The 21,646-nt window shown below is 44.2% G+C and overlaps 1 protein-coding gene across 1 annotated transcript in view; it reads left to right on the forward strand.

Moving 5' to 3' along the window:
- Positions 1-19,359, forward strand: part of EHD3 (EH domain containing 3) — a 30,284-nt gene extending 10,925 nt beyond the window's left edge. The window contains exons 3-6 of the mRNA XM_082481819.1: positions 1,797-1,894; positions 14,038-14,450; positions 15,502-15,666; positions 17,318-19,359. Coding sequence (XP_082337945.1) covers positions 1,797-1,894; positions 14,038-14,450; positions 15,502-15,666; positions 17,318-17,845 — 1,204 coding nt within the window. The 3' untranslated portion in view covers positions 17,846-19,359. The remainder of the gene's footprint in view (positions 1-1,796; positions 1,895-14,037; positions 14,451-15,501; positions 15,667-17,317) is intronic.
- Positions 19,360-21,646: the final 2,287 nt, after the last annotated feature.

Consider the following 21,646-nt stretch of genomic DNA (forward strand, 5'->3'; position numbering starts at 1 on the left):
CTGCTGCTGTGCCTGGCACCCAGCAGGGAAATCAAGCCAGCCCCCCCCATACTGCATGAGGTGTTACACATTCAGAAGTGCTCCCTGTTGCCACCTGCCAAGCTGTGGCTGTGGGAGAGAGAGGCTGTAATATGTGGTTTGAAATAGGTGACAGCTTAGGAGAGAAGGCACTCATCTTAACCCCTGAGTATTCGCTCGTGAAAATCTTCTTGGAGTCAAACAAGTAGAAAAACGAGGGTGAAGTTGTAGCATGACCTGGAGGAGTTCATAGCTGCAGGGACTTCAGCAGAACCAGCCACTCAGAGCGCTGCAGGACTCTGCCTTGATTGCATCTAGTGGCCCTTGTGCCAACCCCCATGCTTTATGTGGTTCTGCTTTCTCCCACAGTAACATGTTTTTTTATGCCTGGATGTCACACCACCCTATTAATAAGCATATGTATACATACACACATACTTATAGCTGTCTGGAATGCCATCACAAAAAGGCTATCCATGAAATGCTACTGGGAGTCACGTAAGTGGATAGGGGTTTACTGTCCTTTGCTGTTACCAGCAACCGAAATAGACAAGCCGCAACCCACTAAGAACAAGCACAAGTTACTCTTAGGCAGTGATTTGCCTAGATACAAGGTGGGGAACGACTAGCTAAAGAGAAGCTACACAGAAATAGAGCTGCCGAGGGAGGAGGAGTGAATTACAAACTGAATGTAAGTCAACAGTGTCGTACTGCTGTTAAAAAAATAAACATCTTACTGAGATGTGTAAACAGGACCTGTCATATGTAAGAGATAAGGAGCAATCCATTCACTTTGTTCACCACTGGCAAGGTCACAGCTGGAGTACCACATCAGCTTGGGACATCATTCCTGAAGAAATATGTGGAGCAGTTTGAGAGGACCCAAAGGGAAGCTGCAAGGGTCTTCAGGGATTTAGAAGTGAGCTGCAAAGGCAGCTAGAGAGAACTGAAGGAGATGGGGAGGGGGGGTCGGGGAACCCAAACTGGTTCCTTTAGGGGAAAGACTGGGAGGAGACAGGATGACAACAGTATATATTTCGACAAAAAAGGAAAAAGAAATCATTTTCCATGTCTACTGTGTTTGAGACTGACAGGCATTGTAGCATGGGAGATTTAGATTACATTAAGAAAAAGAGGTTTTGCTGTAAGGATAATTGAGTAATGGAGTAGACTCCCAGCAAATGTTGGTGAGTCTGCATTGTTATGGATTTGAAGAACACTTTAGACAAACATCTGATTGATCCTGCCTTGAGACAGGAGGATAGACTAAGCAACCTCTTGAGATCTCGTGCTGTTTGTGGTGCAAGAATAGCACACTTTCTGTCTGCTTAAGAGCAGATTTAAAAGAGAACAGAAATCCTACAACATTGATGATTTTTATGTTGTGGGTTTTTTTTTAAACAAGTTACTTCAGTTCACTTGAATTCAGGACTCTGCAGGAGAACACTTAAGAAAAACAAATACCGCTTCTTGCTAAAATCTAAACAGCAAGTGAAAACATTTGTATTTCCACGTTTTCATTAATAATTCACAATTTGGGGGCCACATAGGCAAACCTGTCATAGGTCACAACTGAGACCCATGTTCCAGAAGCACCAAAACAATCAGAGAAAGAGCACAGTTCTGTTTTCTTTCTCATTTCTTTAAATCAAGAGTAGGTCCAAACTCCAACTGAAGACTTGTGAGACCAGCACCTGGCGTGTCCCATACTGCCTGTGATGTTCAGCATATCATAAATACCTGTTGCTTTTATTTTAAACACGTTTATTTTCACACAGGTTCGTTTGTGCCCAGCTACCTAATCCCGTGCTAGAGAGCATCAGTGTCATTGATACACCAGGCATCCTTTCTGGAGAAAAACAGAGAATTAGCAGAGGTAAGTCTTCCAAATGACAGCAGTGAAAACCAAAGGGGTTCTATACAAGTTTCACCTCAAGCTGTACACAGAAATGCTAGTAGGATCCTCTCAGAGATACAGCATGACTTTACCAGTGTACTTGATTTGCAATCTGCTATAGACAATTTAAATGCTTTTAGGGAAGGTTGCTGACAAAGTCAGCAGTACCTGTGTCACAGTCCAGTATTTCCCAGTGGAACAGACTTCCATCAGAAAGAGTCAATTAATAGCTATCTGCTTTGAAGAAGTGCTTGCTTTCGCTGGCTTATTGATAAGCCATAGGCAAGGCCTGATAATCAACCTGGTTTCTTTCCAGTTGACCTAGCACTGTCCAGGTGTCCTGAATCTCATGCATGACTGGACTGGACTTAAGAGCCATTGGCACCCAGGTTCCTCATTGCAATGGGGAATCTGGAAATCCTGGGGACACTCAATGGATCTGATCATTAGCAGAAAGTCTCTTGGTGAACTTCTGAGTGTCTCAGGCTCACCCTCTGAAGTGGGCAACATCTTGATACTTTAAACTTAACATTTGTGCTGAGGTCTTCCCCATATTTTGGTGTTCTGTCCCATAAGATTCCTCATGACTTGTGCCTGTCCCACTTTTATAACAGGCCTTTGTATTGAAATTGTTCACGGTAAGTTCGTTTTCTCTTGTAATTGGGCAGCCACTTTGCACAGAGCCAGGTCTTGTTTGTTTTACTGGGATCTTCCACCACAGGGACATTAGCTAAATAACTGTCAATAAAGCTATAAAGGACAGCTAGAGGCAGTTGAAAACCCACATTAAGCTTTTCCAAGATGGGTCTCTGTACTGCTACAGAATCATAAATTCCTTCCAGGCAGTCTACAAAAGGTAGCAAGATGTGCAAGCCTTCATCAGAAAGCTGAAAAACATGCTGTGCAAGCATTCCTCCCTTCAGCAGAAAGTGTTTAAAAGTGAAGATAAACAAAAATTTATATTACATGGTGTAAACATTTTTCAGTCAAAAAATGCCACTGAAAGCAACCAGTTCTCTTGTGGAACTATCACCATGAAGAAAACTTGCTTAGGGGGAAACATGTTTGTTCTTAAAGAAAAAAAACAAACCAAAACAAAAAAGACATTGTGAGTCAAAATGGACCCATTTCAAGTCCCCCAAAAAGTTTCCATAGCCCCTTTCCCAATCTTCTCACCAGTTCAAATCCTGACATATATTGCAAGATTTTCCCTATTTTCCAGCTATTTTCAGTACTAAAAATATCCTCCTGCAAAATGTACTGGCACTTCTTGCTCCTCCTTTTGCAAAATTTCTCTATCAGCCTCCCAGTGGGCCTTGGTGTCCCATTCCTGCAGCTACTCTAGTAAATGCCAGCAGTACCAGAACATGCTGATACACAGCTGTGCACTGTTAGGAAAGTCACTGGTACACTTTGACCTGAGCCAATAATGCCTCTGCAAACATCTGGGAGCAGCTGGGGAAATGTTCCTCATAAGCAGAGAAGGCTAAAGGGGAGTCCCGATTTTGTAAAGTTTTGCATGATGTACCTGTTGTTAGGACTGGAGGCCTGTCTTAGCATGCGAGGTCAGTTCTTTCTGGACAGCTTTTCAGATTAAGTGCTTGTGCATTAGCCCTGTGACTACAGTGTGTGGTCACTCCACCCTTTTGCTGGGAGGTGAGAACTCTAGATGGAACACAGTCATCTCCTGCTCGTCCTACCATCCCAGGAATTTGCTCTGCTACACCTCCAACCATACAAGGAGGCTGTCACAACCTGGCTGTCAACTGACCTTATCACAACAGTGAAAAATATACAGGGTAGGTGGGATCTCTCTATGTCACCATTTATATGTAGCACAGCCTCAAACAGCTCACGTGGGCCACACTGGATGGCCTTTCAATAGCTACAGGACAAGATCCTCATCTGGTTTAGATCGACATAGCTTTGTTGAAGCTGGCAGAACTCCAGCAATTTCTGTCTGCAGGGGATCCAGCCCAGGCAGCAAAGAGTCAAAAGAGTGCTGAGGTGCTTGTGTTTAGGAAGGGCTGCTGCCAGGCATTGGCTTGAGCTTATCTCAAGGAAGCTGGTGTTTAAAAAGGAGTGCTCACCTCCTGGCTCCCATGGAAGAGAAATAGGAAAAAGTGGTGTGGCTGGTGCCCTTGCCACCAAGCTTACAAGCCAGCTGCCCTCATTAGCAAGTTGGTTTTGGAGGCAGGTAGAGCAATAATGTGGTTTCTAGGTAGAAAACAAGACAGTGCTAAAAATGCTGACACAACAAAACGCTCTTGCCCTTCTATAGCTTCCCAGCCTGCTTGGATTTCACTGGGAATGAAGCAAGACCTGAGAGAGTCTTACAGAGGTTTCCCAAGAGACACTTCGAAGTTTCTTAACTGCTGGGGAACAGAGGATGTCTTCAACCTCCATTTGTTTGCTAGTAATAGAGTTTAAGACCCTCAGACTGGGGTACCTGTCATGCAAAGTCAAGGAAGGGAGTGGATAGTAAAGCAACTTTCTGTCATGAATTTGAGGGGAAAAGTAAAGACACAAAAAAATGCGGCAGGCTTTCCCAGCCTGCCCATCCCATGAGAACAAGCAGCATTTCTAAAAATAGAAAATTCCTCTCACTGGGAACATCACAAGTCTCTCTCCTTTCCCATTAGACGTCAAGAGCATTAGCTAATCTATACAGTGCCAGCTTAGCAGAATACCATGGTATCAAATCTTAGCAATCCATCAGGGCTACCGTATACCCCTGAATTTTAAGGCAATAGCTCTTCCTGTTACTGCATCCATGTTTCAAGGACTAGGAGTGAGGAAAGTGGGTTTAAAGGAATGATTCGGGGACCAAGACCAGGTTCTGAAGCTTTTAATCTGTCTGAACTCAACTCTGAATTAAATTCACTGCCTCATTGCTGTTGGAAAGACTAACATGACAGGTAATGCAATCCCTTCCCCAATGGACAGACAGTGTGCAGAAGCGCCAGTTTAGTGCTAGGAGCAGTCAGCCTTGTGTAGCCAGCAGCAGGGCTTTGCAAATGGGTAACAAGCTTTCCTCCAAGGAATGCTCTGTAATCCTGAGAAAGAGCTCTGCGCTGGCTCTCTTCCAGGACAGCACTACATGATCATAAGAACCACCTTCCCCCCCACACAGCAGCCCATGAAGTTTCTCAGTCACGGACCTGCAAGTTTAGGCCTGTCAAGCAGTTGAGGGTGATGCAGTCTGTCATAGCTGAAGTCCACATCCCCCCAGCATGCAATGAGATCACCATCACTGACGCTGCTGCTGCTGCTCTCAGGCTCTGTTAAAAAGCATAGCCAAAGAGCTGCCTGCGGTGGTTTGTGTCACTAAGTTCCTGTGACTTATGTGCTTCTTTGTGGTGGGCACCCATGGTGTCACAGGTGTGGTAGACCCCCTAGGATATACAGGTTTCATTTACAGGCCTGGTGGGAAGTGTTCCCAGGATGTCACAATCCAAAGCATCCTGCCCTTCACTGCTTCTGTATTATCCTTGCCTGGAGATCAGCCATTTCTTCTCCGGTCTTTTTCACATTCCAGGGCGTGGATCTATGTCCACATGTAAAGAACTCATTATCGCATTGGCTTGTCCCTTGCTCTGTATTCTTCTCCTTTCTTTTGTTGTTTCAAACAGAGCATGAGGCAACAGCAGGCTGCAGAGATGCCCATAGAGGAGGTATTTGTACCAAAGCAGCACAAGTTTTGGCTGCTTTGACGATTTGATAATAATATAGATGCTATCCATTTGCAAAACACTCTTCTGGTGTCACATAACAAGCTCAGGACATCCTGCTGGGAGGGAAGATGAGAAAGGGATGACTGTATTGAATAAATGAGGACAAAGGGGAGGACCACAGGTCAGGTCACAAAGTACAGCAGAGCCAGGGCAGGAGTTAGGACTTCCTCGTAATTCTTCATCTTGAGCAGCCTGCCATGCTAATTAAGCCACCTGGTAACAGCAACTCATGCTCTTCACTAGCAGTGCTATCCCTGGGGGGCTGAGCCTTACACGCTCTGCTAACCATCAGTCTCGACCTGCACATGCCCTGAGCTAAGCAAATCCAAGTCTGCAAAGTTCAGTGATGCCCTAGCCAAGTTGCTTTTGATCCCTGTTTCAGGATAATACTGCCCGAATATATCCTGAACACTTACTTCATCTTCACCCTGTATATGTCACCTCCTCCCTTTCTCATGTTAGCGGTTAGCACAAGATCCTAGCCAGGAGGTAAGGACTGACTGCATCATTCCCCATCAACTTTCTTTCCAGTACGCGCTATTCCAGCCTTTTTCCAGCCTTCCACCCAGTTCCATTCTGCTGCAGTGCAGCCCAGGCTTCCCATAGCCAAGGTAACAACACACTAGCCTTGATGTCTCTCCTGGGAAGGAAGGATTCCCGATGACCAGCAGCATCAGCACCAGGGATGTTTAGTCACTCACCAGCCTGACAGTGAGAAGAAAAATGATAATGGACAACAGTCTTAGGTAGTGCAGAGCTCTCGGACTGACCGTGTCTCAAATAGCTGTGCTTGGAAGGGAAAGGCAGACATCAAGGGAATTGATGTTCTCCCACTCCATGCAGTGTTGTTTAGGGTACAATGGCAACAAGAAAATATTTTTTCCAAAGAGTTGTCATGTGTGTTAGCAACAGCATGATACACAACTGAAAGCATCCATCCTGAAAGCCTCTAAAAGGAAGGCATTTCAAATATTTGCTATAATACTCCCCACTGGTGATGTTTGCTTATATTTTGTATTTCGCTCCGCCTGGGAGGGTGAAAGTGCACTGGTTAGTTTTTACTTTCCAGTTCGCCTCCATTACTGCAGTGCAGTAGCCACTCTGCCAACTTGCCTGATTTTATCACAGACTCACAGACACATACCGTTCCACTGAAAGGCTCAGTTCCTACAGTCACACAGTTCTGCACTTCCTCTAAAAGCAATGCCAAAATGACCATAAAATCTGCACAGTTCCAGCGTTTTTTATTCATAGAAATATGTGGTGCCACAATCCTAACTTCTGACTTGAAAACAGGGTGCAAACAAAATCTCAAAATTATACTTGTGTTTTGGGAAGACTAAACCATGATTTTGTTCAGGGTGAGAAGTGCAGGGGGGGAGGTGCTGTCCTCATGATTTGCATTAGAAATATTGCTATGTTTTGCATTTCCAGAACTGGAAGAGAGAAAACGAATGCAAAAGAACTGAAATTAAATAGTTGCATGGTTAGAAAGGGCTGTGCTTTTTTTTTTCCCCCACTCCTGTTAACATATAGCAAGTACTTAAATTTTGTCTGATTTTGAACAGTTGATCTAACAAGGCTGATTTTTAGATCAATTTCTCAGTTTGTCCACTTCATTGTCTGCCCTGCACTCTAGAAATGTCCTAAGTATCTGTTTCATCAAGGAAAGATAGTCATGCCTGTCAGTATCTCAGTTTGCATTATTTATGCCCATCATGTATTCTTTCAGTATCCTGAGTAACAATGGAGAAGGGCCGTGTTTCATGGTCACAGATAGCAGCTATCAGTTACTGTTGGCCATTTCGGGCCACATTTTCAAACATGATTTCTCCCCAGATTTAAACTATTTGTAATGGGAGAATCCAGTTTGTGTTTGGACACTATAGTAAAAAAAACTTCCGTGGAATTCAAGCTATGCATCAGCACTGCTCTGCACTGACCTCTCTGTAAAACTTGACCTATATTCAGATGCCTTCCGAGGTCTCAAAATCTGGCTAGGAACTGTTTTGAGGATTGGCCCAAGTGCCAGGAAACACTCAGTCCATCTGTCACAAATGACAAAGATATAAATAAAGGGTAGAGGGGACAAGTTCTGCTGTGTGTACATAGAAGCTAAACAGGCTATCTTAAGGAAACTTTGCTCTGGAAAACACTCTCATCAGTTTTACTCCACCTGACTTGAAGGTGTCTAATGAGTTTTCACTCAATTTCCACTGACAAAACAAAAGCCCCGTCAGGCTCCAGGTCTCCTACCAACCCTGAAAGGCTTGTAATAAACAACATGAAAGTAAAAGGCCACAGCCTGCCACTCCAGGTACTGGTTAATGTAAGTGTCAGCATTAGAAATCTGACACCAGCCCAGCTTTCCTAGCTGAGAACATAGGCAGATTTGCTGTGCTTTGAGTCCTTTTGTCTTTGCTTTGGAAACCCTTAAGTCTCCAAAACACGTGTAATGTTTCCATTTGTTCTATGGTACTGAGGGGGAAGAAATGCATAGCACTGGCTGGAAGATGTAGCTCTTAGTGCTGTGAATCACCAGCTCCAGGACAGATTATTTCTTTAAGTACAGGCAAAGGTAGAAGTGATTGGCAAGCTGAGACCTGCTCTAAAAATTATGGCATGTAACATTCATAGAAATCTTTTCATCCTGAAGGACTTCTGTCCATTTTCCAACACACCTAGATATACATTACAGGAGTCTCTATATCCCTTTGGAAGGCAGCCACTTCCAGAAAGGAGTATGGCAGCTTTTTACAAAGTTGGTTTAGGATGAGCTGCAGGGAGGTATATCTAATACTCATCCAATACTTTGTTTTCCTCTTCCCTTCTATCCTCTCCTTGCTGGCACCACCAGCTCCTCACCTTGAGAGAAACTTGCCTAAGTCACTGTTCTTCTACCCTGTCCCAGCTGTTTCATCTCTTACTCTTTTCCAGCACCCTCTTCTCTCCACTGCGCCATCCCTCCCTGGGTCTCACAACAGTCACCCACCCTGCTTCCCACTCGTTTTGTGTGTCCTCAAAGGGATGCATCGCTTCCCCTCTCTTCCTCCCCTCATTTTCTTCCCCTGACCATCATGTCACCTTCCTTCTCCTTTGCTTACAGCCGTCTGTCACACCTGCCCCTGCTGGCACATTCTCCCCCTCCAGTGTGGGCTGCCTGCTTGTTTTGCCATAACAAGTCTTCTTCCCTGGACTTTGAAGGGTTTTCAGGCAGGACATTGCTGTGACTAAACCTCCAAACTCTTATTCAATTTAAAAATTCAGATCAAGCCATTAGCTCCCTGGAATAGGCCCTCATTTCATCTCCAAGAGCTGCTCCCTCTCTAGGTAGAGAGTGTTTGTTATGCCAACTATGCCATCTCCTTCTGACACTGCAGACACATAGAGCCAACCTACCAGTTAACAAATAGGGACACAGCCATAAAACTCCACCCTATAGAGGGCCATGATATAGCGAATTTTCTCTCTCTGGATAATACTGGCTTTAAAAGGACGAGACGGGAGCTCCTAGTGACTAAAATTCCACAAGAAAGACATAAATGCCTAAAAGCAGTGGCACAGTACTGTCAGCAAGCTGTGAGATACCTGGTGCGAAACAGCAGCTTGTTTGTTTTTTTGTTTTGGTTTTGTTTTTTTTTTTTTTTTTTTAAGCATTTCTTGATCTTACTATGCCCCTTCCATCCTACCTGAACTCCACCACTACAGGGGCCATAGCCACAGTTCTACAAGACAGGAACTCCGTAGTAAGCTTACTATCAGACAAAAAAACCCCAACCAAACAAAAAACCAGCCACCAGTGTAGCTACATGGCGAGAAACACTGAACCAATACTTGCAGACTCATTGCTGGTTTAAATTGGCTTAAAAATGTTACACCAGGCAGATTTTATGCTGGGTCAGGTATCATCCATCTTCCCACAGTCAGCATAAAGACTGTATCATGCCTGGTCTGACTTGACAGAAATGTAATTACATAATCCTGCCAGATCTTGGTGAAATGCATGCTGCCAGGTATTCCAATAGTGCACAGACAAGTATTCATTAAGTCAATCTGCCTCATGGAAGCATGGTGCCTGCAAGAAGATAATTTTTTTCTCTGTAGGCTGAATCCACTGACAGTCCTGCTGACTTGTCAGCTTTGTATTAAATCTGTTGAGTCCTTTTCATGGTGTCAGAAGGAAATCTGTCCCATGAAAACACATCTGATAGAAGAAAATTATTACTGTGTTCATCTTATCCTCCTAGTACTGTGTGGTTCATTTTCTATTCACGTTCACCTTATCTGAAGGTTGTGAAAGAAGCTGTATCAGTGATAATAGAGAATGTTTAAATACGCATCATATTTTTCAACAGAAATGGAAGTGCAACCACAAACAGCCAGGAATTACTGAACAGAAAATTCTCCCCTTTACATTTCTGTCTGAACATCCCTGTAATAATGCTTTTGCATTTATACAGCTTTGGCAAGCAGATGGCTTCCCAAACGCCCCGAAACTTCACAATAAAACTGTACTTTATGTGGATAGCTTCACCCATCACTGAAACACTGCCAAATCAGGGATAGTAAACTGGCTGCTTTTGAGAGAGGCCTTAGCAACAGTCTACAACACTAAGAGAGGGTGTAAAGAGACATAATGAATTTGAAGTAGGGTGAGCAAGCAGACACTTTGAAAACTCCTAATTTGACTGTAGATCAAGATCAATTCTTGGTCTAAGTTCATACTGGAATAAACTTCCAAAAGAAAGTCGAGTCAGGCCCTAGGTATCTGTGAAATAAAAAAGGGACAGGAGGGGAATTGAAGAGAGGCTATAATGCTCAGATTTAGTTACAGAATGAGTTTTATGTGTTTTCAGGTGTTGAGCACGTCTAGCTCTGGCTGGAATCAGGAAAAATGTTTCAAGTTCTCTATGCTGTTAGAACGTCTTCTGAAAATGAATGCTCTGAACTACATGTTAATATACAAATTTAAGACCTTATTTTTAAACATGTTCATTAATAGCTTGTCCTTTGAGTTTTACACTGTCACCCTGCTATCCAAATGCTTTAGTAGCTATCTACTCTTATATGCTAAAAGCAAAATTAAAAAGTCAACCTTATGAATCACACATGTGGCAATTCTCTAGGCACCTATGTGTGTGAGAAAACACCATCACAGTCAGTGACTCCGAGTAGATAACTGGAAACAGAGGTCTGTCCCGCCTGCCTTTTCTACATGTCATGCTACATGTTATGCAACAATAGAACACTGAGGATAATTTTCCTGTCTTTCCTCCTCTAAAGTATTCTGTCACTTAAAATACATACACCTTGGTTTTCCTGCCAACTGCCTCCATACAGGAGGATGCACACGTGATCAGCACTTGTTAAGAGCTGCACACAAAGAGAGATGTTTCTTGCTTCACAGGGCACCAACAAGGGCGGTTTCATACGTTCCCTTAAGTGCCAAAGCAAGCGGGACATACAAGAGGACCACGTGGGTTGGGCTTTTGTCCCAGCATGGGATGCACGTGAATCCATGCAGTTGTGACTGCTCTGAAACATCATTAAGTGTTACTCCCCAGGGATTTGTTTTTTCTTTAATGGAGATATGCAGGGCAGCTGTCAGGAGAGTATCTCAGAACAAGCAAAGAAGCTGGGAAAGAAAGTCTGCTAATCAGTCTAGACATTTAATGAAGTCCATGGGGACATTCAAGACTCACTGTGTGTTACTGTAGCAGCTGGGAACATACAAAAGGTCTGTGCAGATATTAATTCCCTTTTCTTATTGGGCAGAGAAACATTTATGTTTGTAAATAGAAAAGAGAGGCTCACAGAGCAGATACTCTCTAAGTGCTACTGTAGATCCAAGCTTGACACAGATTTAAGCAACTGAAGATACTTTTGGACAAACCCGAGACACAGGCGAATCAAAGGGCTAAGGTCACTCTCCCAAGTCCTCAGCTCATACGATAACTACAATTCCACTTTTATTTGTTTTTTAAATAGTCAGTCCCCACTTTTACTGAATCACTAAAAGGTGGGGTGAGCGTTAGGTGCAGACACTTTCCCCACCTCATTCCGGCCTCTATTGGTACAACAGAGTGCCCAACAGTGGCTGTTGCTCTACTACCAGAGGAAAGCCATCCACACACTCTGTGACATGACGTCACTGTAGCATTACATGGTGCAATTCAAACGCATACCAGCTTGACAAGAAAGCTGCCCAGTCAATGAGATTTGACAAGATTAAATGCACAAACATTTCCAAACAAAGTCACCCTGACTCATTGCTTCCATGGTGAAAAATCAAGCTGTGTGACTCTACATATGAAGAATAAACTGTTCTGCCATGCTAGACGGCTTCCAGTAGAGCCCAGGCAGAACTGAACATTAGGTGCTGGTGTGCAGGTGCCATTTTTAGCAAAGTTTGGGGGGCATAGGGAATGTCCCCATTTGCAAATTCATTGATCTGCTTGCAGAGGCACAGCTTACAGCCTGAACACAGTCCAAGTGAAATGAGGTATCGGTATTGATTCTGTCCCGCTGCCAGTGCCTCCTAGTGCAATTTGGGAAGGAGTCAGCATACATAGCTTTACAGCAGGTATGCAATTAGACCTGTGGAGGTTAATATCTGAAAGTAAACAGGACCAAGTTTATTTCAATTGTAAGAGGGTCTGACTCATGATTGTTACTGAGGCCAGACACATGGACTGGGCAAGATACACATATATCAATATAATATATTGAATGCTCAGCAGGTGTCTGTCAAAGGTAATACCAATTCTGAATTCTCTGAAGTTCTCAGCATCAAACATTGCTAAGCAAAGAGCCAGGGCCCAGCATCACTTCCTGCTGCCAGAGGCAGTACCAGTGTCCTGAGTGAGCAGAAGGCCACTGGTGGGACAAACATCTATCTTGCCCATCTATGACTTCTGTAGATAGCATGGAAGAGAGCAGGGCAAGCCATCCACATCCAAGAGCACATTCCCCCCACCTTTTCTTGTAAGGAGCAAACTATAATTGATGAAAGCAAAACACTTCCCAGTAATAATACTTTGCAGTTGTATAAAAGTTCTCAGTGGCAAACAGTTAATACCAATTTATCCAGATGAAGAGAGAGTTCACACAGGCTTTACTCCTGACTTGAGAGCCAGGAAGGATTTCACCCCGCTTTGCTTAGTCACAAGGGAAAAAAGGCCAGTGGCAAAAAAAAAAAAAAAAAAAAATCAAGATCAGAGCTCAGCAGCCCTCCTTTCTGTAGTTCTGATCTAGAGACTAGGATGCACTGGTTGCCCTCTAGGTTTTAGAGAGGGCAGAAAGAAAAAAAAGAAAAAAAACATGGCAGGGAAAAAAAAAAAAAAAAATCACTGGACTAGTTATCATATATTTATTCATGAAAGCCAAGATTAAAATAGTATGTTAAAGGATTTGAATGCAAATAGCATATGCTTTGTCCCGATCTCTCCTAACAGAGTGCAGCACTCTGGCAACACAGATAACCCCAAATGTTGCACAGCATAGGAGAGCCTGACAGAGCAGAGGAAAGCACCAGTCTCTCAGTGAGGCTTTAAAGAAGGTGAAAAAATACTATGGAGCTAAGAAAGGTCATTTTGTTGCTGTCATTGCTGCTGTTTTAAAAACATCTCCACACACACTATTTATCATGCCCTGTAATGCCCAGAGATGGACCAAAGTCTAACACTGTGCTTCTATTATCCTTAGTTCTGAGGCATGTGAAATTTGTAGCTTATTTCACCTCTGGTGTTCACAGCAATGCTGTCTTCTAAGCATCAAGTATTTAGCAGAGTAAACACAAATCATTTTCCTTTGCGCACATGCAGCAGGTACGACAGGATGGTTACTCAGGTAAGGCAGGTTATTTGCATGCTAGGTTTTGAATTGGATGGGACAAAGTCTCGCACAGCTAGGCAAGACCTGAGAGTTATTACGCAGTAGAGAGATATGCATCTCAAACCAGTCTAGGTGCAAGTACTGCAATTATACAGCTTTCTACAGCCTTTGTAGGCTATGCTGATGGCTAGTAATTCAGAAGCTAGACCTCTCTTGTTGCCACATGCAAGACTTCTACAGTAGCTGTTTGAATATAGCAGTTTCCCCATAATAAGCATCTGTAGCACAAGTTCAGTACTTCTTTGGGTGATCTCTTAATGCGGAGAAGATGAGAGCTGTCTTTAGCTGTGCACATCGTGGGTGTTTCAGTGCCAAGGACAGTGCTTCATCTCCACCTTTGGGACAAGGAATGATGTTTCCTTTATCAAGCTATCTCATCTACTGGGGAAGCTTCCTCTTTGCAAGCTTACGCTCAGATGACATAGTTCAGGTGCAGCAAGTAGGCTTCTCTACTCCCAAGCATGTGCATCTCTGCTTTTCCTCCACCCCTTGCAGGTTATGACTTCGCTGCTGTACTGGAGTGGTTTGCAGAGAGGGTTGACCGCATCATTCTCCTTTTTGATGCGCACAAGCTGGACATCTCTGATGAATTCTCTGAGGTCATCAAGGCCCTGAAGAACCACGAGGACAAGATGAGAGTTGTTCTCAACAAGGCTGATCAGATAGAGACTCAACAGCTGATGCGGGTGTACGGTGCCCTCATGTGGTCCCTGGGAAAGATTGTCAACACTCCTGAGGTCATCAGGGTCTACATTGGCTCCTTCTGGTCCCATCCTTTGCTCATCCCTGACAATCGCAAGCTGTTTGAGGCAGAGGAGCAGGACCTGTTCAGGGACATCCAGAGCCTGCCCCGCAATGCAGCCCTGAGGAAGCTGAATGATCTCATCAAGCGAGCACGGCTAGCCAAGGTGGGTGTTGGCATAGAAGAACCCAAGCATTCAATTTGGCGTGTCTGCAGTATACAGGCTATGGGGAGGTGGTTTTGGCCAGTTCAGCTTGCAGAGCTGGTAGATCCTACTCTTTTTCCATCCCATTTCACTCAGGCCCAGCATATTAGTCCTATGCACTTCACCAAGCACCTTTGCTTGATGCGTCAATCACAACAGGCCAGAGTGAGGAAGATAGCCACAGATCAAAGCAGGTAGCACTTGAAGGGATCTGGAAAGCAGTCACTCTGTGATAGCAACTTGAGAATTAGGACCAGTTCAGTATGTCAGAATCACACACAAAGGGAATTGTTAAGCTCTAGGTCTTTTGTCTTAAACTTTCTTAGCCGAGAGATACCTGGCTTAGGTGGATGCAGAGGAGGTGGATATTCACAAGAATGGCAAATAAGCCTGCTCTATCTCTGAATATTTGAAATGAGCTGAATGAAGCCCCTCAGAATACAGGGAAGAACCCCATATCAATTGGGAAAAGAGATCAAAAGATCCCCAAAAAGCTTTCTGCACAAGGGTCTTTATTTCTAAGGAAAAAAAACTCGGTCCACCATTCAAAGAAAAAAAAAAAAGCCAGAACATCATGTAAGTTAAGGACTGGTATTCATACTAAGGCATTAAACAAAGTCTAGAGTGCTCCAAAACGTTTGGACTATTCCCTGGAAGGCCATGCCCAGTGGAAGAAAAAACAACAAACAGACGAAAAAAAACAAACCACAAAAAGCAACCACATCACTCCCTCCAGGAAGCGCATATAAACGTTACTGTCTGTATGCCCAGGATGCATACATGCCCAGAACTCTTCACGTTGTCTCAGCACAGCCAGAGCACACAGTTGAGCAGCACTTAGCAATAGAGCAATAATCAGTAGGTACAGGCAAGCCAAGGAGCTGAGCTTGCTCCTCAGGGTGGGACAAGATGGGCTTGAGTCCTAGGCACAGATACTCTCTGCTGGGAAGAATTTTCTAATGTGCTCTTTAACACTTGTCTTCTTCATTCCATATCATTTAATGCCATTCAGGTCCATGCCTACATCATCAGTTCCCTAAAGAAGGAAATGCCCTCGATGTTTGGAAAAGACAATAAAAAGAAAGAGCTTGTTAACAACTTGGGAGAAATTTATGCCCGGATTGAACGGGAGCATCAGATTTCACCAGGAGACTTCCCTAATCTGAGAAAGATGCAGGTAAGCAGTGGCATCTTGGCCGGAGCACCAAACATCCAAGGAAACACCATTAGAGCATCCTCAGGGAATAGGACAGAAGCCATGCAGACATTGGTTGTTGTTGCTTGTGGGAAAGGCCTGTTGTAATGTTGAAATGAGCCTTGAAATATGTGCAGGCTATATTTGGGCATGAGCGCTTTTTACACACAGAGCTCACGTGAAGTAACAGCTGCCCTCATTTCTCAAATCTTTGCCTGAGTAGCACTTTACAGCAAATTATTTCTTCTGTTTTTCTTTATTTTTAATTCTAGGTTCCATCTGCAGATTTTTCAGGCCTAAGAATACTGCTAGTTTATATTAAAAGGAAAGCTATGTCCTGAAAAGCCCACATATGCCCCTCTCCTCAAGAGCTGGGTTGTTTGGTTTTTTGTTTGTTTGTTTGTTTTGTTTTCTACTTCATTCTGTTTCTAGAAAGAGAGAAAGTAGGCTGTGAAAGCTTAAAGCCCCATTTCTATTTTAAGCGGAGAAACAGGTTTTCTGTTCTGCAGAGCTGAGACCTGACCCAGTGTTCATGTAAGTCAAACACTTCAAAGGACCTTGGATCAGAGCCTTGTATTGTATATTCAAACAATGCTGGACACTGCTACATTGCTCTGTGGCTTCAGTCCAAGCAGAAACCTGTTCTGAGTTGCTAGCTGTTGAAGTCATTACTAGCTCCCTATGGAAAACACAGCATCTGCTCTTTTTTTTTTTAAGTATATTTTCCATAAGTTCTTGGGAATGAGATCTATGGAGCGTATCCAATAGAAAAAAAAAAAAAGTCACATTCACTGCTTATTAAAATCTGTGCTTAAGCATTTAAAAATAACTATACCAATCCAGTAGAATTGAATAGTGTGGATTTAATGAGTAGAGGATGAAGGATAAAGCTGTAGGTCATTTTGCAGTTTTTAGAAGAGAGGCAGGCCCAGCTCAAAGCACTTTTGCTTAGCTGTGAAAATTACTGAAACTGAGCCATGCTGTAAAGACATGTCACCTCTTTACAGACACGCTACTGTCTTTATGGCATCTGAAAGATGCCCTGCATGATGATGAGTAAAATAGTCTTTTGCCAGAGTGGCATCTCCTTCCCAGAGTGCAGAGGGGGAGGGAATGCAGAGCACTGGCTGAGGGGTGCTGCAAGAGCTGCACAACCACTTCGCCTTGAACAATTTGGTCTTCAAGGAGATTGCTTCTATGTGGCTTGGAAAGGAGGAATCTTATTTGCACATGGCCATCATCTGGGCCTTTAAGTAAACCACTTCCCCTCTCTGTACCATGCCAGCCCCCATTTGGAAGCTGAGAAGGTCATTTTCTGAGGGGCTTACAGAGGATTTAAGTAAGAGCAAGGCCAGCTAGGTAGACCCCATCATGTGCTGAGCAGCAGGGTTATCAGAGGAGGGAATGCTCAGTTCCCCACTCCCACTCTGCAATAGTTTGTTTTTGGGGTTTTGTTGTTGTTGTTGTTTTTTTTTGGTTTGTTTGGTTTTTTTTTTGTTTTTTTTTTTTGTTTTTTTTTTTTTTTTTTTTTTTTTTTTTTGAGTTGAGCACCAGACAGGCATCCCACTCCTCACTCTTTCTGCACTGTGCATGGCCATGTCACTCACCTCTTGCTATGTTGTCGCACTTTAAGGACCAGTTGCAAGCCCAGGATTTTAGCAAGTTCCAGCCTCTGAAGAGCAAGCTGCTGGAGACCGTGGAAGACATGTTGGCCAACGACATCGCTCAGCTCATGGTGCTTGTACGCCAGGAAGAGTCACAGCGGCCAACCCAGATGGTGAAGGGAGGAGCCTTTGAGGGCACCTTGCATGGTCCATTTGGCCACGGCTACGGCGAAGGTGCCGGTGAAGGGATCGATGATGCTGAGTGGGTGGTGGCCAGGGACAAGCCCATGTATGATGAGATCTTCTACACACTGTCGCCTGTCGATGGTAAAATAACTGGTGCCAATGCAAAGAAGGAGATGGTAAGGTCTAAGCTGCCCAACACCGTGCTGGGCAAGATATGGAAACTGGCTGACATTGACAAAGATGGCATGCTGGATGATGAGGAGTTTGCCTTGGCGAATCATCTCATTAAAGTCAAGTTGGAGGGTCATGAGCTGCCAAATGAGCTCCCTTCCCATCTCCTCCCTCCATCCAAAAGGAAAATAACAGAGTGAAAGGAAGGTTACAGGGGAGAGGGAAAGGGAAGGGGGAAAAAAGATCTAGAAAAATATGTTTACTTAAGTTATACCTTTAGATGTGAGATCACCTTTGGATTTATACCTATTTTGCTGTATGAAGAACAAAAACTAAAGCAGAACAAAAAAGTCCAATCCTTCTTCACGATAACATGCAATTAACTCTTCCAGTGTAATGTCCCTGCTTTCTAATGTGTAGTCTGTAAAGAAAGGATGTTGAGACTAGGAGAATCTGATAAGCGGGAGTAGAAGAAAAACTGAAGTGGGCTGCATTTTTTGAGAGTGGAATAGGCACTAATAGAAACCTGCTAACTGCCAGCATCACTCCTGAGCTTTGGCTGCACCTTCTGCTGTTTAATGGGTCTTGCAAACTTCAGGAGACCGAGGTCTTGATCACGAAGAGGAAACCAAAAGGTCTCCAAGCTATTGGCCAAACTAAATAGCACTTCCTAATTAACATAAGCCCACACTAAACTACTAGATACTAAACCCCAAAGTTAAGAATTTTAGGAACCTTGATTCACTGTTAGATGCAAATTTTACGAGCATTTCCCTGTCCTTAAAGAAAAAAGTATAAATAAAATCTGAAACAGCTCTGAACTGGGCAGCTGGAGTTCCTCATTGTTCACTGTGGGACTGGCACTAAGAATTCCTAATCACCTCTACCTCCCATTCAATCCCCAGGGGAGATTTGTTCTGCAGGCACTGCCAAGAGAACCACCCCGCTGAGGGAAACAGAAGGAGGGGGCACTAGAGGCAGACATCAGGTGGGTTGGGAGGGAGGAACACAACTCCCAGGCTCACTGAACATGTCACAACCAGTGGATAGTGTTTTCTCTTTGAACAATGGTGGTGTTTATCATTCCTGTGAAGTGATACACATTTACTCCCATCGTGCACAGTGAAAGCTGCATTCTTACTGTAAAGATAAGAACCCCACACTGTCAGGTAGATGAGCGTCATAGAAGTGGAGAACACGGTGGGGCAGCGGGCAGAGCTTGCTCTGCTGCTGGTGCCCCCACAAATACAGCCAAGATGTTGACAGCCTTCACCCACCCTCCTTCTCACCGCACAGTAACACTTGATCCCCTCCAGAACCTCTACCCTGAGCCAAGAGACCATCCACCCCTCTTTCATGCTCTATGAAATTTTTGTTTTCAAGACCCAATTTTGGCAGAAATCCCTCTACTTCCTATTTTGTTTCCCAAACACACACACACACACGCACTCACTCTTCTGGGTTTTGTTGTTGCTTTGGAGCAGCGTGTTGTTCCAATTCCTGTTGTCACTTTATATAAGCTGAGCTCCTACTGTGATGAAAAACCAAGACAAGTATAACTTATTTTATATCTCTGTGTTCATATTATATAGAGAAATATATTCTGTGTATGTAGGATGTGCTTATCGCAGTACATTTATCACTTGTCTTAAAAGTTAATGCATTAACCTTTTTTGTACCCTGGTCCTAAAACATTATTAAAAAAGAAAGGCCAGATCTGTCTATTTCTTTACATATCAAGATGAAATGCAGCTGAAAAGAAAAAACCCTTATTTCTACGTGCAACAGAATGCGGAAATTACCCTTAGCACATTCCCAGATGTGCATGTACAGATCAGCCCTGCCGGACTCAGGTGTGCACTGCTGAGTGACTGCTTAACATCTACGTCTCCTTTCTCTTCTGGCAGTCTAATCACAGCCTCAAGACTTGCTGAAGGAAATAAAAGTGTATCCACGATTCATCTTGTTCAACATAGGGGAGAGGTAACAACCAAATACATACTTCATTCAGAAAAAGAATATATTGAGAGAGTTTCTTCCTGCCAGTCACAGATGAGAATGCTACAGATTTATCAAGATCTGGAAAGAATACAAAACACCTTAGTCTTAAATCTTGCTGGCTCTAATTTTACTTCTGTTTTCATTGCACTTCCTTTATATGTTCATTACAGTGATTGTTACCCCCAGAATGGGACAGTGAGATGCAGTGGGTAAGAGAGTGAGAGCCATCAGGATAGTGCTGGGGAAGCACTCGGAAAGAGGGTGTGAGCAGTAATGGTTGGCAGAGTTTCCATTTAGCATTTGTACAGGATGAGGGAGAAGGGAGAGGAAATCAGAGGACAGAGAGCAAAGAGCAATAAACGCAAACTTAGAGAGGAGTCAGCAGACAGTATGTCACTCCGGTTCAATTACCCAGTAACCCCCAGCTTGACTGCCATTACAGCATGCATGTAATGCCGTCCAGGTCTTTCTGTGGAATTTGCATCCACCTGACTCCAGGCTGAGGGAGAAGGTTGGGGCTGAACAGAGCACCCTGAAGCGGCCTTACCTCTGCAGGCATGATTTATCTGATGGCCGCTCATATAGCACATTACTCCTGCCAGTTGCATCATGCTGAAATTTAAGACTCTTAAAAAGCAGATTACTGGTTCTCTCGAAGGTCTTGAGAGAAGGCGAGGACTATTAGTCTTTTTCCAGTATACACCAGCAAGGTGCTCAGGTAGGCCAAAAATTCATTGTAATAGGTAACAAATAGCTTTTAGGGCAGAAAACCTTTTGCGCTTGATTGCTTGGGCATACAAGTTCACAAACCGAACCACTAGCCTGTTGTTAGAACACATGTTCTAGCTTAGTTTTCACTGCATTGGCTGCGGTTGTGCTTTAGCCATCTCAAAAAAAAAAAAAAATGTTTGCCGTCAAACAGGAAAATGCGAGAGATTTTCTGTGTTGCTGGTGGCAGCAGTCACCCCCCACACCAGGGGCTGGGGCACACCACCGCTACGGCACATGCCTCTGCTCCGTGCAACGCGCAGAGCCTCCTGCTCTTTGCATCCCTGTGCCAGCCTCCCAGGGATGTTTCGGCAGGATTCACTCAGGAAGGACAGCGGGACAAAGAACTCTGCCAGCACAGGTCAGGGGCACCAAACAGCGCTGCGGCATGGGGGTTTTTCTTTCAACACTGGCTCAGAAACCGCTCACGCTGTCAGAGTGCAACTTCCCCAGCCGTGTTGGAGGGGAAAAACCCGACACAAAGCGTTTCAGTGACAAACATGCAGTTACTTAATATGATGGCACTGTGGTTCAGCAGCAAGGCAGGAGACCAGGCAACCCTGCTACAGAGGGGGAACAGGACAGCAACTTGAGGGGCTGTGTTCCCAGAGAGTCCTCCATATTCTGGTAAGTTTATCCAGCACGTTTCACTCTTGCTAAGCTCTTCAGGAAATTTCATATAAAAATAAATAGAAACATATACACCACACCAAACCTCAAGCACCCTGAGGTTCTCAATACAAAAATACACACAATCCTGTCTCTCCGGTGTGGCCATTAAAAGACGCATATATTTTTCCAGCCCCTTCCCACAGACAGCAGCTGCGCACACACACCTTCCCTCTTCCCCTCCCCCACCCCCCCCCCCATCAGAGTTATGATTATTTGGGCAATCCCAGACCACATCCGTGGCAAGGATGTGATTTCCCAAGGCCACCAGGAGCCCAGGCTGTGCACGCAGCCCTCCGGCCTGTGCCGGTTCACAGAGCCACACTCCCAAAGGTGATTATCTGCATCCAACAGTGCTTCCTTTTTCCAAGAGCAGTTCTCAATTACCAAACAAGGTTTCCCCAGGAAGTTACACAGAGGAACCTATTCATTTGCTCACGTCTGTGGGTGGGTGGGGGTTACATCACATGAACATACCAGTATCACTCACTTCTGATCTTCTCATGCCCTTCTTTACCCATCCTCAGACAGAAGGGCTTCCACGAGGTCAGAAGAACAAAAAG

Source organism: Vanellus vanellus (genome assembly GCF_965231255.1).
Source record: "Vanellus vanellus genome assembly, chromosome: 3".
Classification (NCBI taxonomy): Eukaryota; Metazoa; Chordata; class Aves; order Charadriiformes; family Charadriidae; genus Vanellus; species Vanellus vanellus.